The 19,366-nt window shown below is 32.9% G+C and overlaps 1 protein-coding gene across 5 annotated transcripts in view; it reads right to left on the minus strand.

The window, feature by feature from the left end:
* Positions 1-19,366, minus strand: part of LOC143195283 (transducin beta-like protein 2) — a 253,458-nt gene that overhangs the window by 181,087 nt on the left and 53,005 nt on the right. For 2 of the 5 annotated variants that reach the window (XM_076402325.1, XM_076402292.1), the window contains exon 1: positions 1,991-2,512. The exons of 1 other annotated variant lie outside the window; for it this stretch is intronic. In XM_076402325.1, coding sequence (XP_076258440.1) covers positions 1,991-2,132 — 142 coding nt within the window. In that variant the 5' untranslated portion in view covers positions 2,133-2,512. Of the gene's footprint in view, positions 1-1,990; positions 2,513-3,825; positions 4,162-19,366 lie in introns of those variants that run through there. 2 more of the 5 variants (XM_076402309.1, XM_076402299.1) reach the window with 2 other exon arrangements.

Here is a 19,366-nt window from a genome sequence, read left to right on the forward strand (position 1 = left end):
TGCCATTCTGTGAATTAAAAATGTCTATGTAAATATTACGGTAATGACAGCATTACAAGAATGTGGAACGAAAATTGCCGTTCCAAAAGATCAAACGCAAAAACAATTCAAATAGTATAATTTGAAAAGCCTCCATGCCAAATACCTGAAATATTACATTATAATTTAATGTTTGCTGTCAAATTTGGCACCAAACACTAAAACACTTCGGGATAAAAATATTGCATTTTTTATTTTATTCGAAATTACTAATACTAATAGAATTTCGATAATTTCTGTATCCTTTATATGGCAAAATCATTTTCTCTAATGTTACAATATATAAAAGAGTACAATAAAATTAACAGTAACATTGTAACTAACATTACTATGAATCGGTATAAGATGTTTCCTCCTCTAGCTCTAACTGAAAATCGTATGCAAAATAATGCAAAATGATTTTTTTGATAGGTCGAGCATGAAGCATCCGTCATGATGTTGATTCTATTTAATAAAAGACCAGGTTGTCCATCCACATACCATCGGAAAAAAACAACTTCAGCAACTTTGTGGGAAAAAGGGAACTGCATTTAACGAAATAGAGTTTAATAAAGATAGCCAAAACATTATTATCAAAACACAATACTTAATATTTAATTCATTTAGATATGGTGTTAAAAATATCAAAAAACACAAACCCAATTTATTATAATGGCAGTGTCATTATAATAATGTAAAATAAAAGAAGAAGGCCCAAAATAATTACCAAATTGGTTAAATACAATAGAGAAGTCTTGAGATATCCAAACCTGTTAAACAATGCGATATTCTGGAACTAATAAACACTAAATAAATACCACATCATATTAAAATTGCTAATTCAAAAAACTTTTTATTCTATACATAAGGTAACAGTTTTTTTTTATAAAACAAACCTAACCGCAAACCACACAACTTTTAGGATTCTATGAATCAACATCACAAACTCTAGCATTTGTGCAAAATAATGCACAACAATTATGGATTAAAACATTACGAGGTTGAACATTACTAAAATCTAAAAATATAGATACTATATTTAAAAAAAAATACGCCTCCTATAAAACATGAAAAAATGATCAAGAATCAAGAAGATCAAGGATAATTGCTTCATCACTAAGAAAAATCTTGAACCCACACAATAGCATTGATGGAGACAACAACTAAAAAAGTCTAAATATTCAAGAAATATAAATCAAGACTGTAAATTAATCGAATCACTTTAATTTAAAGTTAAATTATACGAACATTCAGTATTTGCCATGAGAATTATTATTACCCTGAACAAAAATCACCACGAATGATAATTCAATGTAACTTTGGAAGGTTTGACGTACAAAACAAGCACGTGTTGAAATCGCTAATTACCATACCAGATTTGGAATCACTTCTGCACGAAGAATACTGGCATACTGGTAATTCCAACAGCACATTAAGAGGTTTTCGAAGAATCCTCGCATGCTATCTGTTCGGAGATGTAGTTTCAAGAAAACCGATACAACTTGACAACAGGGTCTTCGATACAAAAATCCACGTGCTCTTGTGACTTTTAAACGACAGCCGTTATGCGACCGGATAAAAGGTCACTTTCTACAATTTTTATTCGTTAATAGGGTGGTAATGCCAAATATTGCTTGGGGAATAACAAAATGTGTATCCTTAATCGGAACCAGGGAGATGTCACCGCGTAAATTAAATAAAATTGCCATTCAAGGGCTTCGGCGTGTACCGGTCAACAAGCCAAAAATGTACATTTACACGGCATTCTAGATCGCGGTTGTTTACTCACTCGAAGAGAAAGTTTATTTTAAGAAATCTAATTCAGAAATTCTAGCCACCTACGATCGGTAACGGGCCTATATTAAACTGAGCACGTGAATTTTGACAGGCGGTGTTGCAACCGTTGCGGCCTTTCCATCGCGAAGGTTGGGGGGTCGCAAAAAGGCGCCTAAAACTAAAGAGGGTTACTTACGTTTCGACGAACCAGACGCAGTCTGGTCATCCTTCCTAATCCACTTGAGAATTAACGTGATGAGAATCACTGCGAATCCAACGAAAATCGCCAGTTGCACAGAATATCTCTGCACGACCGATATCTCCGGATCACCACTCATGTCGACCCTATGTTACGAAAGCCAAGTCCGAATACAATTATCGAAAACAAACGCCAGTCGCGAAATTCTTGTTTCTTCCCGTGAGAGAGACAACGCTCGAACACGCGGTCTCAACAACCACCTAACCAACAACCGATCGCGAATCAGACTGAGCTTACTGCGGCTGTACCGGGAAACAAATGAACAGCGGGTCGGGTGCGACGTCAGAAAACGCGCCAAATTTGAAATGGGATCTGACAGACGGGAACGCGAGGGCCGGGATCGACAGATAAAATTGCATTCTAGGGACGTGCCGGCTGGAGCTGGATTGAATACCCATTCGCGGGAGACAACGGACAGGTTAACGATCAAAATCGGACACAGAAATTAACTGAAATGGTGCGCGAAACGTCTCGCGCTTTCATTTTGTTCGCGAGACGCGGCGTGGTGTGGTGCATGCGAGGTTGCCGCATCGGGTGACATTGCTGAGAGTTTAGAGTAATGTTGGAAATGGATTTCTTACACATACGCGTGAAACAATAACAATAAATAAACATATAAAGCAACATTTTTTTTGTCAGACTTTCGGTTAATATAAGTTTAAAAAGAAATAAACTGTTTATAAATTTCTAGTATATAATTGCCAAAATACCGTTTTTATATGTTTGCATTCTTATAACTTTATGACGGTATTTTGAATTGAAAAAAACTGGCTAGAATGGAAGATAAGATTTATTCACGTTTTGAATTCAGGATATAATTTAAGTAAGATAGATTCGTATGGTCGAAGTATAATTCGGGTATATAATTCTATATAGTATTCCTGTAAGAATAGTTATGGTAATATGCGTGCCTAAAATAGCATCAAATAGTGAATATCCGTGAAACACATTGATATCAGTTTCGTGAATCCTTCAAGACGACTTGTTAATTAACCCAACTGAACCAGCGTTCCGATTATTATTTAATGAATTACACCAAGTAATATAGCAACTTTAAAAAAACTGGTGTCATTTGGTATCTGGTAAAATTCTTGAGAATTATTATAACTCCAGTTCTATACATGCTTCCACTTTTGACAACCTTTCGTCCAAAATACTGATTTTTAACATAACTTTCCATTATTTTTAAACCTTGTTTTGTGGCGTCAATTTTTTCGTAATAACTTGTCATGTCCTTTACGCAAAAATATCAAAATGTATGACTTTCACATCAGTCAAAGATCATGTTAACTCTATTAAAAGTTTAAATCTTTAAAATACTCAATCCATTCGAACATTACCAATAATCAATTTAAACAATATTGTATATTCGACTCACCGCCCCCCCCCCTAACGACCGTGGTTTATGTTTTTAGATTACCGGCACGGTTTGGCAACATCGCCGAACGTGCCGCCACATGGTGTGATACGTCGGTGTGTCCCACTCTGACGGGACTTTGTCGTACGCCTCATCCGATTAATATTACTACAGGATAAATGCATTCAAACAAAGGGCGTGATTATCATGCTCATCGATACAATAAAATCGTATTTGACTGTAGGTTTTTACTTTTTGACTTTTCTGACACAATGAACTTCGTATACGTCAAGCAATTATTTAAATAATGTTGAATGGAGATGTTATATGACATCGTAGTACAATAAACCTCACTGACATAAATATATGAAACAGACATCTCAAAGTGGAATTTTAATTACTTTTTGGTACTTACCACCTTATAAAGCATCCGATTATCGAAAAAAATCATTAAGTGTTCGAAATGCACCACGAACTTAAGTAGCACGCACTTCAGTTGTCCAGCGCTAAGCTGAATGATAAAAGATTGTTTACGTTTCACTCGATCGAACGATAACGGCTCTGCGTCTTAAAAAAGGTTTTTGAGGTTAAGACGGATGTCCACTGCACGCGTACGCTCGCTTATCCTAAGTAACGATTGGGTCTAATTGACAATATCGCTCAACAGACGCCGACCGAATTTTGTTTTCGGATCAACACTGACACCAGCCTTCTCGTTGTGTGTGGACTTTTTACGTTTTACGCTAAATATGACGCATAGAATTTTTCCTGCACCGCCGAGTTAATTCGTGGAATAATTTGAACACTGTGGTCGTGTAGTTTTAGCACGGCCTACTTCGACAGCGCGGATCTAGGTCGTTAACGTCAGGACCGTTACTGGTATACGTGCCAGACAGGAGACACGGGAAGCGGTTCGCTCTTGTTTTTTTTCAGATAAATTGTATTGTAAATATTTAGAGGAATTAAATTAGGTTTTTTTAAAAATGTGACAGGACCAATGATTTCCAGAGAATTTTAACTGGAATAACAAAGTCAGTGGCGTAGACGCGCTAATTAATATGACACTAGGGAATACAAACAATAGGGAAACAAAGGTTACTGTATAAATATTAACGTTATCGTTTTTTAATTCTGTTAGATCTTCAGACCCTTAGATCTTTTTTAATAATTCATGTGTCGATAATTCATTTTTATTTTTTCCTGAAAACATCTAGTTTTGTGCCTGGAAACGTGCATTTCCGACAGGCATTATATTTCTTGTTTCATTACAACAAAAAAGTCGTTTTTTTGCTGGTAGGGACGTACACTGAGCATGGCCCAATTATAAGGTTTTTTTTATTAATCTCTTGGAACGTCAACAATCTGTCCGTGAGCGATAAGTATTATTGTTTGATTTCACTAAGATCACTTCAGTAAGTGATCTGCTGTACAATTTATAATCTAAATCTCATTCTAGATACTATTCTAACTTATTTTAAAGTCTATCCTAACTTATTCTAATGAATATTCTAACTTATTCTAGAACTTATTAAATTTCACTCTATGTGGAGCAAAAGTCACGCTACCATTTTGATTGCGCGTCATCTTGGTTATGTGACGTTTAGCACAGTTTCGCTTTAACCATTGTGTCGTGTAAGCGTCCAAATTTTATTATGGATAAATATACGCCACAAGAACGAATAGAAATCGTGACAATATTTATTGAATATAATCGTTCTATTATTGTTACTCAGCGGAAATTGCGACGATGGTAGCGGGACTTTTGGCCCACGTTGTACAAGAACAGGTTAACCGTAATTTCGACAATTCAAATGTGGTGATTTCAACGTTCAAGACAAAGTGTAGTGTCCTGGTAGGACGAAAACGTTTGAAGATCCGGGATAGCACAAAAAATTGGACGAATATCCTATACAACTCAAGTACAATTGGCAAAAAAAGTTGAATGTGAATCGAGTCGCAATTTGTGAACAATTACAAGCGATGAGAACGATCCAGAAGATGAGATGATGGATGCCACAGTAATTAAATGACAGGAAATTAGGTTGGGATCATGTATTATGAACTGTTGAAACCTGGAGGAACAGTTAATACTAATCTCTACCGACAACAAATTGTCTAATTGAATTGATAAAAAAAACGCCTACAATACACTCAAAGACATGATGAGGCGATTTTGTAGCATGACAACACCCCACTTCATACAACAAAACCAGTCAAAGAAGTGTTGAAATCGTTTTATTGGGATATTATCACTCGATTGGTACTCTCCAGGCTTGACTCTATCTGACTACCACTTTATCGCATCGATGGGTACGTGCTTAAAGTGTAGCACGCAGATTTCAAGTAAGGAGTAAAATGATTAAGCCATGTTTCATCCATTGTCACATATCGACCCAAAAACTCGGGTTTATTATGTTTCATCATCTTCAAACACTGTTTCAAACACTGTCGTTGTTTTTTGTCAAAAGTGAGCTCGCGCAGAGCCCATTTTTCACAGAACTTTCTCATACCCAAATATTCGTAAGTGATATGATGTACACGTTCTGTTGATATCTTTAGAGTGTCTGCTATTTCATTTCAAATGATTTTGTGGATTTTTTTAACATTTCCTTTGGTAACAACCTCTTTTAGGCATCCACTGCGTTCACCGTCTTCGGTGCTCATTTCACCACGTCTAAACTTAGCATACCAATCCTTGATGGTTGATTTTCCTGGTTCAGTGTCCAGAAACTCGGTATCAAGCCAAGTTTTTGCTTCAATTATATGTTTTCCCATCAAAAAGCAATATTTTATCAACACGTGAAATTTCTTTTTATCCATTTTTTTCACAATAGCAAAAGTCGCTTCACTCAATATGCAACCGCAATGCAATGCAATAACATTCACAAACTAATGATTCTAATGCCAAATTTATACACGCATCTTTTGAAGGTTAGGGCTAACTAAAAAATATATGGATTTAATTCTAGTAGCGCCACCTATGTGTCCGGCCGGAGACTTTTCAATTGACCAGTTACACATGTATATCACAAATGAAAAATATCACAATGGCTTCATTTGCTGATGATAACACTGCGATTCTTGCTGTCGGAGACACTAGCAAAAAACCAGCGACGTCACACGAAAATTGCAACAGGCAAAGGACAATACAAATAATTGGACCCAAAGCTAGAAAATAAACATTAACGAAAAAAGCAAGTAAATCTATGCATGTAAAGTTCACGTATATTAGACCTCGAAATCACCAAAAGCAATAAATACTAATATCATTACATATACCAACAACGCTAAGTATCTCGGAATAAATATTGCCGCAAAACTTCGCTGGAAGGAACTTGTTAAAAAGAAAAGAACTCGAATTAAAATATAGGAAAACGTATTGGTTGATTGGAAGAAAATCACAATTATCGGTACGTCATAAATTGATATTATACAAGCAAGTATTGAAATCTATATGGACAGACGGAATTCAATTATGAGGGTGTTCCGCTAAAAGTAACATAAATACAATACAATTTTTCTTTTTTTATTGTAGGTGGACCCAGATTCTATATGACTGATTACTTACACCGAGACCTTCACATGCCGACCGTCAGTCAAGAAATCAAGAGAATTGCAAGGAGACATGAGGTCATACTCCATTATCATCTCAATATCGAAGTAATATAACTCTTGGATAACACCAGAACAGAATACAGTCTCGAAAGGATCAAGCCGTTTGATCTTGTGTAGTATAGTCTAGTAAAGTGTATTTAATAGAAAAACAGGAGCAAATAAGCACCATTTATCGTTATTACAAAAATAAAAGATCAAATATCATTTAAAATAAATCTACATCCTAGAAAAAATACTATAAAATAAATTAAATCACTACATAGTATAAAACAAAGTCGCCTTTTCTGTCCCTATATCCCTATGTGCGCTTAAATCTTTAAAACTACGCAACGGATTTTGATGCGGTTTTTTTCAATAGATAGAGTGATTCAAGAGGAAGGTTTATATGTATAATACATGCATAATATACTAAGGCAACATTGCTAATTTTAGAGGTTTCTAACGTGATGTCGTAAATTAACCTATTTTTTTAGGCTTATTTAGCAATTAGCAAAAACGCTGCCTAACCCTACGAGTTACATCAAATTAATGTACTACAGCATTGTACACCATAAAAAGGTCTACAAAAAAGTCTGCGATGGTATATGTTTATCTTTTAGGGATAACCCACATTAACCATTTTTATTGTTTACTTTTTACGTGAGAAAATGGCTTATTTATGAAGCTATTTTAAGCAATACGGCATTAATCCTTATCGAATTAAGTAATTAAAGTGTCCTTAAATACAGTGTGCAATTAATATAGATCAATATGGTTCCTTACAGCATGTAAATTAAACAAATATTTTCGGAGATATTACAAATTTAAAATTTGCATTTAAAAATGTGTAATGTAATAAAAATTGTATGAATTTAGATATTCCAAAGATAGCAGGAAATCTTCATAGTAAGTATAGGGGAAAAGGAATTGTTTTACTCCAAATTTAATGCGTGCAGGCCAAGGGCAGTAATGAATGAACCAAAAATACTGGATCGATTTTAATCATGTTTTCATTGAGTGACATAGGCATATATATTTTATGCCCGTGCAAAGTCGGAGCGGTCCGCTATGTTTTTATATACAACGTTCATATTTTTTCTGTAGTGTATTTAATTTAGTATCAGCATTGCACCCGTGCGAAGCCGGGGCGGGTCGCTAGTAAATAATAAATAAACAGATCAGAAGCAAAAATGCTCCTAGTTGTGATCTAATAACTGGAAAAATCCTTCAAGAACTATGTGAGAGAGGGCCATAAAATTATATATAACGTTTATTTTTAGAGTAATATTAAGAAATAATTGCAGCATTTGGGAAATAACTAAAGTAATTATGATTCTAAAACCAGGAAAGAAAACAGAACGTACCGACCTATATACGTTTCTCTTTTCAAAAATTGTAGATCAAGAGCCTTAATACAATAATTGAAAATATCAATATTATCACAGAAGTTTTATTTAGGTCTCTTCTGCAAGGTATCTTCCATGATGATCACCAGAGAAAATAAATATTTACTTATTTCCACAAGCAGACAATACTAAAATTTTTGGTGCGTATCCTAGACCAAGGTCTGGTTTGGAGGAAGCACATATTTACTAAACAAAAACAACTTGGAGTGAAACTAAACCAATTATATAAGCTTGTCAGACGTAAACCGAAGATATTCTTGGATAAAACATATTATTGTTCAAATCAGTTTTAGGCCCATTTGGTCCTACGGAATGCAACTATGGAATATCTAGCGAGGCATTCTAGTAAGTTATATCTGGCAAAAGGTCCCAAAACAAAATATTGCGTACTATATATAGTTAATATTATATCTCTAATAACGTGATTACAACGTGATATCCCTGTAGGGCCCATAACCAATAACCAGTATAATAATACAAAGTGATAACAGCTACGATAGATCAGTAAACGTGCAGAAACATTTACTACCATACAATTTGATAAATTAACTTTATAGCAAGACTTAGTACCAAATATTTTAGTCGCGATTTACTAAAAAGTTCTTCTACGCCGAGTCTCGAGTCACGTATATAATAATTATCAGAAGATATACTTAATGATGATCTTCGTATCATATATATCATCACATTATCGTCTAGCGACACTATAATTTAGAATTTTCAAAAACCCATTCGAATGCTACTTCAAATGTTACTTAAATGTTTCTTTCTTTGGAGTTTAAATTTCTAAGAAATACATTTTCGAATCTTTGGAAACACCTTTATCGTTTTTACTCTTAGAAACTTTACATCTTCTTATATAATATTTCCTTTAAAATGTGAAGTGATTGAGCTATAAAGATTTTTTACTGATAATTTGTTTAAGTTCTTCATTAATTCACAAAATTCAATAGAATACACGAATTGATAAGAAAGTGACACAAATTCTGTGTGTTTTTTGCAGAAACAAAGTATTAAACGAAGTATTCATCAAAAACGCAATACAAATAGCAACATAATACTAACTACATAAGACTACTACTAGCAACATAAGACTACAACTACAAACTAGCAATATAAGACTAAGATCAATACTCATTTAATCACAAAAAAAGAAAAATTAAAAGATTATATATATATTTATATATATATATATATATATATATATATATATATATTTATATATATATATATATATATATATATATATATATATTTATATATATATATATATATATATATATATATATATATATATTTATATATATATATATATATATATATATATATATATATTTATATATATATATATATATATATATATATATATATATATATATATATATATATATATATTTATATATATATATATATATATATATATATATATATTTATATATATATATATATATATATATACCTATAAAATAAATATATATATATATACCTTCAAAATTAATTCACGCTAATTTTGAAATAGTGTTTGACAGTATTTTTGACGAAAATATCATATGTAAGAAAATATAGAACGACATTGCCAGCGCCATGACTAGAAATGATCAGAGATTCTCGAGCAACCGCCAGTGCGTGAACACTTTCAGACCTTCGCGCTACCTATTTACCCTACCTGCGTCGAGCACGGTTCAGTTCTCCGAGTGGAAAAAACATTCCAAAGAAAAGAACCAAAAACCCACTGAAAAAACCGGTGAATGATGGCAAGCCAAATAGGCTCGCCGGAAGTAGCCGGCGATCAGAATAATCATAATCAAGTCAATTGGAAACAAATGTACGAGGAGTCGCGTAAGGATAGTGCGCGGCTCCAGAAACAAGTAGCCCATCTCTATACACAAATAGAGGTATTGACAAAAACAATCCAGGCCATGAGCAATAACTGCCCAACAAACAGGAACCAACAAAAACCAGCACAGAAAAACGGAACATCCAGTATTAACTTGAAAGTAATGAGCGATCAAGAATACACAGCGAGAAACGAAACAACAGACGACGAAACCAGATCCGAATTAGGGTTCTAAATGCCCAATAGCCGAAAGAAAAAGGGGCTCACACTAATGAGTCACCAAGAGAAGAAACCAAAGTTAACCGGACCGACTGTGACAGATAATGAGGCCAGAAATCCACCAAGAAAAAACTAACCCCTGTCAAGATCATGGCTAACTCCCACACCAAGAACCAGCGACGCAGCTAAACCGGCAAACTTCAAGACACCAAAGCAGCCAGTTCTCAAACCATCAGCTGAAACGACGGAGAGCACCGTAAATACACGTAACCGTAATTTTCCCGATCAAAAGTCGACGAATACCGCCACAGAAACACCTATCTCCAATTCAAACGCAACCACTTCGCCTTCTACCTCCACGGAAGTCTCTCTTTCGCCGCCGCAGTCAAAGTCAAAAAAACCGCCTATAGTACTACGCAACCAGATATATTTTTCCGAGTTAAGATGAATAACAAGCCAACACGGCATTCAAATAGGCATCACTCAGAAGAAAAGGAGGGTGTCTTCTTTTGCCTCCCAACAGAAAAGGACATCCGTGCGTTAACTAAAATTTTAGACGAGCGGAAATATCAATACCATTGGTTCTGCCCGGATGATCGAAACTCCGTATGGAAAACAAACCCGAAAAACCGACTGGAAACTATTTCAAGAGATCCTGCTGAAAACAGGTCCAATCCCCAAAATAAACAACCGCGAACAAATCGAGGAAGCAATTACCAAGCTCACAAATAATATTCAAAATGCTCACAAACAGGCAACGGTCAGAATTCCACCTCTGCAAGGCAATTACAACACAGCATTGCCGCCAAATATCAAGGAATTAATTCGCCATAAGAACAGACTCCACAGAAGAGCTCGTGTAACCTTAGACCCCGACGATAAAAGGAAGGCCAACGAGGCATCCAGTCAAGTCCGTGAAACAGTCAAAGGAGAGAGGAGAATTGGGACTCACTTCTGTTCAATCAAAGACTTGACGCGCCCGCAGATATATGGAGAATCTCGAAAAGTTTAGCGGGGAAAGTCAAAAAAGACATTCCCCCCCGAAATCTGAAGGGTAATGTAACTTCGCAGTTTCAGACAGCGAAAAAGCCGAGCTCCTGGCCGAATAGTTCGAAAAACAAATGGAATGCCTACATTTTAAAAAAGGAAGTGGCGCCACTCGAAACAAAAAGGTCATCAGATTGGCCAACAATCTAGGGAAAATAGAGCCTCCAAACTATCTCCAAAACCATCTAGTTTCACCAAAGGTATTACAAAAGATCATCAGCAATCTTAAAGCCAAAAAGCCACCTGGATACGATGAAATTCCAAATGTATCCCAACTCTTGAGTTGGAATGTATTCCAACTCAAAAAGCTCTCACACAAGCAGCTCTCGGAATTAACCAACATCATAAATTCCATAATGCGGGTGCAGCACTTCCCAAAAATTTGGAAATATGCACACATAGTCGTGATTCCGAAAAAAGGAGCAGATTCTTCGTCTTCAGAGTACAGGCCCATCAGCCTCCTTAGTTCGATGTCCAAGATTGCCGAAAGAGCGATCCTTTTTGCACTCAACCGATTCACTGAGCAGAACCATATCATACCAGATAAACAACACGGGTTCAGAGCCAAACATTCATGTGCACATCAGACCGCTAGATTGGCCGCAGAAATTCACTTCGCTATGAAGAAAAAGCACAAGCTCTGCGCGGTCTTTTTAGGCCTAACAAAAGCATTTAACAAAGTTTGGCAAGACGGCCTAAAACACAAGGCCATCAAAGCAGGTTTACCCGAAGACCTGATAACTTTACTGCGTTCCTTTTTGTCTCGAGAGTATCTCGCTGACGTAGTTGATAGACTGTTGTTATTGTAATCACCTTGTATATTATCAAGATAGTGACCATTATAACGCTTTGTTGAATATTTGTATTTTATTTACCAAAAATAAAAATATTTCTTACATAAAACTATTTCTTATATATACATTCATACATACATAAAACAAAGGAAATTTCATTATATTTGTCTGTTCGATATTAAATTAGTCTTGTATTGCGTACCGGACCATTTTGCAATGATTTCAAAACAGAACAACAAACATCATGCCTGGCCTAGCCTATTTTGTCATATTTCGCCAGTTGTACTTCCGTAAAGGGCACGACGCGCCTCGCGATCGTGAGTGGTAGTGTAAAGTTTAACGATAACGATGTCAATATTGTTTAACAAGTATGATCTTCGGCCAGGCGGTCTTGGCGACCTCAATTTTAAGAACGGCAACAAACTGAACGGAATTAAATTGACATAGGAAGTACAATTTTAGAAATAGCGGTGTGTCCATATTTTTTTTAAATTTAGAATAAATTAAATGCAATTGATTCATTTATCAAAACAAAAAAAAAGATATATGGGATTGGAGAAAATATAGATTTTTCTAATAGATGGTTTGTAGTAAGTAGTAAGCTAAGTTAATGAAGCCAAAATTAAATAGATAACATTCCACGGAACATTTTGTTTTTTATCAGGTTGTCAGGTTTTTTTTTATTTAGAAGACAATTTTGAAACAATGGCATAAAAGTGGATAAAAACAACCCACGGAACATTTTATATGTAAAGTTTTTTTTTATTCAGGCAAAGCAGTTTTAAACTGATGATATACAACTGGATAACAAAACAGTCCATGGAACATTTTGTCCAGCATGTAGATATCGCTACCTTTAACACATTACTTGTTTTATTCACTATGCTAAGAGCGGCGACGGAATCTCATTAGTTCATTTTGTTCTAGGGTTTGTTTATTTTGCACGCCATTTTCAATGTGCCCTATATAGAGAACAGTGTAGTTAGCTTTTTATAACGTTTATATATTAAATTATTATTTTATTTTATTACTACATACAAGTCGATAGTTCAAATGCATTCCCGTTCTAGGAAGTATTGTGTGCCCGGATGCACAGATTGTGAGGAAATGCATCATCGTTTTCCGTCAAAAAGCGATCTTTAAGAAATGAGTACAAAGATTAAAAATCCTAAACTGGTTGGGTTAAACATAAAACAGATTTATTATCGTTACCATGTGAGACATTTTTGTGATACATTTAAACTTTCCTTTAAGTACTTATGAACAATTTAGTGATGGTGAAAATAATACCACGAGCCCAGAATATGTACAAATAGAAGTGGATCAAAATCAAAATTATATAGAAGATAAATTGAAGGAGTCAGTCACATTTCTGTTCATAATTGTTACCATTAATTTCTAACCTCTTACTATATTTGTAGTGCCTATTTCCATCGTTCCAGGCCTACAACCAGGGTATTCGAAGCAAGTATCATCGACATTTGATCAAACTCCAGAAGGCAATGATGAGATTATATTTATATTGATTAATTTTTACAGATTAAATATTATATTTATATGTATATTCAATTGAATTTCATTTAATAAATTTATTTCAGAAAAAAATTGTTTTTTACTTAAATTTCATTGGTCAATTAAACATGACGTCGAGGCTGTCACGTGCCAAACATTACTAATGAGCCAATCAAATGTCTTCACAGTAAAATATCTTACAGGTGCCCTATAATGGAGATTTAAATTGACCAATCAAATTACTTGAATGGCCCATTGTGGCTCCCTCTGGATGTTGGTCAAAGCAAAACTTTGCGCCAGAGTGCCTTACTGAGTTGCATCTCTATTAATCTATGTATATAATAGAATATAAAATAGGTGTAGTAGTTAGGTTAAATTAATATTATATTTATTTTTATTTAGTTATTACAATGATTATTATGTACATATTTTGTTATAAAACGTTTTTTTGTGCTAAAAATCATATCATATACATATATATACATATATATGTTATATATATATACATATATATATACATATATATATATATATATATATATATATATATATATATATATATATATATATATACATATATATACATATATATGTTATATATATATATATATATATATATATATATATATATGTTATAATGTTCAGTAGTAATTTAAACTTTGTCGATTATTAAAACTTAAGGCAAATTAAATTTGCCATTAAAAAAGTGTTAGTGAGTGTTAGTTCTTGAGCCAGTTATTATAATGTTTTAATATACAGACATTTATTTTAATTACTGTTATATAACAAATAAATTTTTAGTAACTGTGGTAGTATAATATAATAATAAGTTTCAGTAACTGTTAGTAATTTCTAATAAACTGTAATTTCGACCAGGGGTGATCACTAACAAGTTCATATTCATGTTCAGTTCAGTTCCAACCTTCGTAGGGTGAAGACGTATTTTCAATACGGTCCAAGCTATAAAAAGATGCCTTTCTTTAAAAAAACCCAGTATTTTATTACGGTTATTTAATTGAGTATTAAAAACGCATAACAGATGCGGCTATCCGTCTCTCAATCGACCTAAAGTGTAGTGAATACGTGTTTACGTGACCAGACAAAAGCACTGCATCTCATTTTTATTAGTGTTTAAAATTATTTCATCTTATTTTACAATAGTCCTTTTGAAATTCATTTATAGTATTATAGTAAAAAACTAGTGCTAAAATAACGTAAGTGAAAAATGAAGTGCGTGAAATAAACAATGTATTTATTTTATTTTTTTTATCCTCTGGAAGTAAATTAAATAAAATATTAAAAATTAAAAAATGGCAAACCATAGCGATTCAACCAAATCACCTGTACACTTTGATATAAGATTAGAACAAACAGCAATAACGCAAACTCCACCATCAGAATGGACTACAGTCATTAACAAAAAACGATTGAGAAGTCCAGAAGAAGAAATCGCGAGGAAACAAACAAGAATCAGTGACTATTGGTTGCAGAAACCGATAGAGACAAAAAACAGTTTTAGCAACCTGTCGGAAGAAATTGAAGAGAACATACAACCAAGCCCTGAAAAAGTTGTTCCCAAACCACCACCAATAACAGTCTATAAGGTAGGAATAATAAAAAATATCCATGACTTATTGAAAACCATTACTACGAACTACACAATTAAAACAGTGAGCTATGAAACAATTAAAATCCAATTGTTCGAAGCGGATCACTTTAAAGTTCTTATAAAAGAATTAGATGAAAGAAACACCCAATACCATACATTCAGGCCAAAATCCGAGAGAACATTTAAATTCGTATTAAAAGGATTACATCACGGGACGGACTTTAACACCATCAAGGTAGCACTAGCTAGAAAAAGGTCACGAGGTCGTAAATATTCACAATATACCAGTATAACCATAGAGGAAGCCCATGGACCATTAACAATTTCTGCTATTTATTGCCCACCCAAACATAACAACAAGGCAGAACAATTTCAAGAATTGTATTGCTGTATGAGTCTATACTCAAGCCCATTTGGACATATGGAATTCAACTATGGGGTACCGCTAGCAAATCTAATATATCCATCATTCAACGGTTCCAAAATAAGGTGTTGCGTGCCATTGTTGATGCTCCGTACTATATTTCAAATAAAGTGATACAACGCGATATTCCTCTAGAACCTATAACGAGTGTAATCCAACGTGTTTGTGTGAAGTACTTCGAAAGAGTGTCAGTGCATCCCAATGTACTCGCTAATCAGCTAAATATGCGACGTGATAGTGAAGTGCGTAGACTAAAACGTTTAACACCACCTGATCTGATTACTGGACATATGTAGAGTTTAGAATAAGCATTAGAATAAGACTAATTAATTAAGATAATATTTTATACAGAAGATTGCTTAATGAAGTGATTTTCTACATGCCATGTATATATAATATAGACATAAAAAATACTTATTGCCAATAGGGCAGATTGTGGACTCACGAAGAGTAACAAAAAAAAATATTCATGTTCCCTAAGGGACAATAGCTTTAAATGCCTGAAATCAATAATTGAAACTCTTTAAAAAAAATTTAAAAGCTTGTTCGTACAAATGTAGATATTTACGAATATCGTTTACGTACGTCGCAAACATTACGTGTTTGTTGATAAATTTTGTTTATTTTTAACAACGACAAAGTTTAACGGTCCTTTAAGTATCAACCAACAGCAGTTTGCGAAATCTCCTCGTTCGTACTATTTAGCGTAGGACGATGATGCAAAGATGCTCGGAAATTGCTCGTGTGATTGTGATATCACCTACGTAAACTGGATTTTCTCGATCTCGAGAACACGCCTGGTGTTATTTTTATGTCAGGTCTTTTTTAATGAATTTAGGATTAACAGTATCGCGTAAAAAGTGACTTTTCGAAATGTTTAGACCGGTAATTTATTTATTACTCATTTTCTTCTTGATAACGATATATTTTTAACTAATTACTGATTTAGCAGTACTTGGTGTATTTTAATTGTAGTATTTAAGTTATTAATCATGCAGTTACTCATTAATACTCATTCAGTTAGTTCAAATGGCAGAAACGCTTAATGTTTATATCAAATGATAAGAATTAAATAAATAATTACTTCTATCGTTGAGCCAGTAACATTGATAAGGATGTATACTTTGAAATACTAAGTATAGAGTTCATAAGAATTAACAAATTGGTCGTACTTCTCATATAAAATAATGTCGATAAAATGGTTTCCTGTAATTGGAAACATCAATGATAGTTTAAGAAAAAAGGTATAATAAAATTTTTTTTTAATAATATGAATTGTATTGAAACAGTAACAACACTTGCTGTATTTTTTACATCAAATATTCGTTAGTTAAAACTCATTGTCCATGTAACAGGTAATATATAAATATATTTCGATTAATTAAGTGTAAATAATACATTGCAATAATATTAGTAATAATAAAATATAATATTTACCAATTAATACAATGCTAACTAAAGTGAAATCCATCGAATTTTTCTTAAATGTGATAGAAAACACAGTATCCTGATATTACTTAGCACTTAACTGTACTTTAACATTTGACAAATGACTTTAACTAACAATAAACTAAAACAAAATCGTATTAGACATCAGGCGACTATTAATTTGACTTTTATCATTTCTTAACAAATAAAATTACCCCGAAACAAAAAAAACAGTGGCAATTGTCAGATTTGACGTTGGCTTATAGTTAGTTCTCAATGCATACTGAGGGCGAGTAAACGCATATGCATACCGCTTTACTATATTCTTTGCTTTACAAACAATCAATATACGGAAAAGTGTATATTATAAAAACAAATTGCGATTAAAAGATATAATAAAACTGTTTACCAGATAATTATTTTAAGAATATATAATTAGTTTCTTATAATAGTTTTGACAGATGGTAATATAGTAAACTGTAAGTCAAATATAAGAAGCTGTTTGAGTTTATAAAAATATATTTAGTAATTTTCTGTAAATGTGTGACTTATAATTAATTTTATAATACAATAAAACAACTCTGAATAATTTGACATTTTCGTCAAGATGAACTAACCAAAGATTTTCAAAATTTTGATTTCACATTTTTAAATTTGTAATTTTCGTACAACACTACTTATCTGTGGCTCTGTCTGATATTAATTATTAAAGAAGCAAATAAAGGTATTCTACCCAGCAAACAAGGTGTGTGCAAAAAAAACAACGAACTATTGAAATTTCACGGGATTTGTTGATTTTTTGTTAATGTAGAAGGCATCTTAACATTTTTTGCATTTTAACATATCAATAAATAATCAAATAATTTGCATTAAATTTTATTTAAAAAAATATATAAAGTTCAAGGTTTTAACAATATAAAATTTTGCTCTAACACATCTACAACTAGTAAAAATCTGAAATAAGGCATGACATATCTTTTTTCTTAATTATGAATGATCGCTAAATGACAAAATGTGCATTGTGATAATTCACCTGCTTAAATTTTATTGCTGGTTTTTGAATTTTGGTCCAAATATAACGCTTTAATCATGATTCAATTCGCCAAACATGGCCCCACGTGATTTTTTCTATTCCCAAATAATCTAAGAAATTTTGAAAAGGGGTCATTTGCAAGCATAGATAAGATCGAAGGTAAATCGCTCAAAGCTATTGCAACGAAAAAGTTCTAAAAACCTTTAAAAGATTGGAAGAAAATGGCAACTTAATTATAACAAATTATAAATTAGCCCAAAACTAGTTAACCTAATATCTGTATGATATCAATTTATACGATTTAAAAGACATGGTACTAAAACGCTACAAGAATTTGAAAAATATTTTAACTGATAGTCGTTTTGATTATACAAATTGTCTAAAATTAAGTTTACTTATCTGTAAATATGGCAATAAAATTAACTTTAAGAAATGTACTAAAATTGATATAAAACTAAATATTGCGGCAAACTTTTTAACCAATCGTCACGAAATTTTACACATATCATCTTTATATATGTAGTTTCTCTATGAATTAGAAATGTAAAAAAAATTTTCAATTTTACTATTTCTCAATTACTAGTAAATGTAAAAAAATGGTAAAATATCGTACTTGATTTTCACATAGAAGAGATACTTTTAAAAATTATAATATTAAAAAAAATTAGCTGAAATACGCCGGCCTTTACTATACGACTATAAACCTATTTCCGCCCTTAATATATACTACAGTTCAAAAATTTTAAAACATCATATTCTTAATAAACAGACATTCCGTAATACATTTTTAAATAAACATGCCGGTATTATAGTTTGTTATTTTTACGACGGTGCTTATAACCAGCAATCATCAAAAGTACTTCTTTTCCTATCATCTGTCCCTTTTTTGAGAAAAGACCGACAGACCTATTTTATAGCTACGAAGGTCAATACACCGCCAATTGTTGATTTCTAATTAGATTTAGAAATGCTTTTACGTTAAATCGACTCTAATTTTTTAATGGGTTGGGTGGGTTTATAATTTCAAAAACCGTTAATTTAGAATTCAGTGTA

This window comes from Rhynchophorus ferrugineus, unplaced genomic scaffold (genome assembly GCF_030347505.1).
Source record: "Rhynchophorus ferrugineus isolate W39M unplaced genomic scaffold, kcgeb_rfMv2 rfM1, whole genome shotgun sequence".
Taxonomy (NCBI): domain Eukaryota; kingdom Metazoa; phylum Arthropoda; class Insecta; order Coleoptera; family Curculionidae; genus Rhynchophorus; species Rhynchophorus ferrugineus.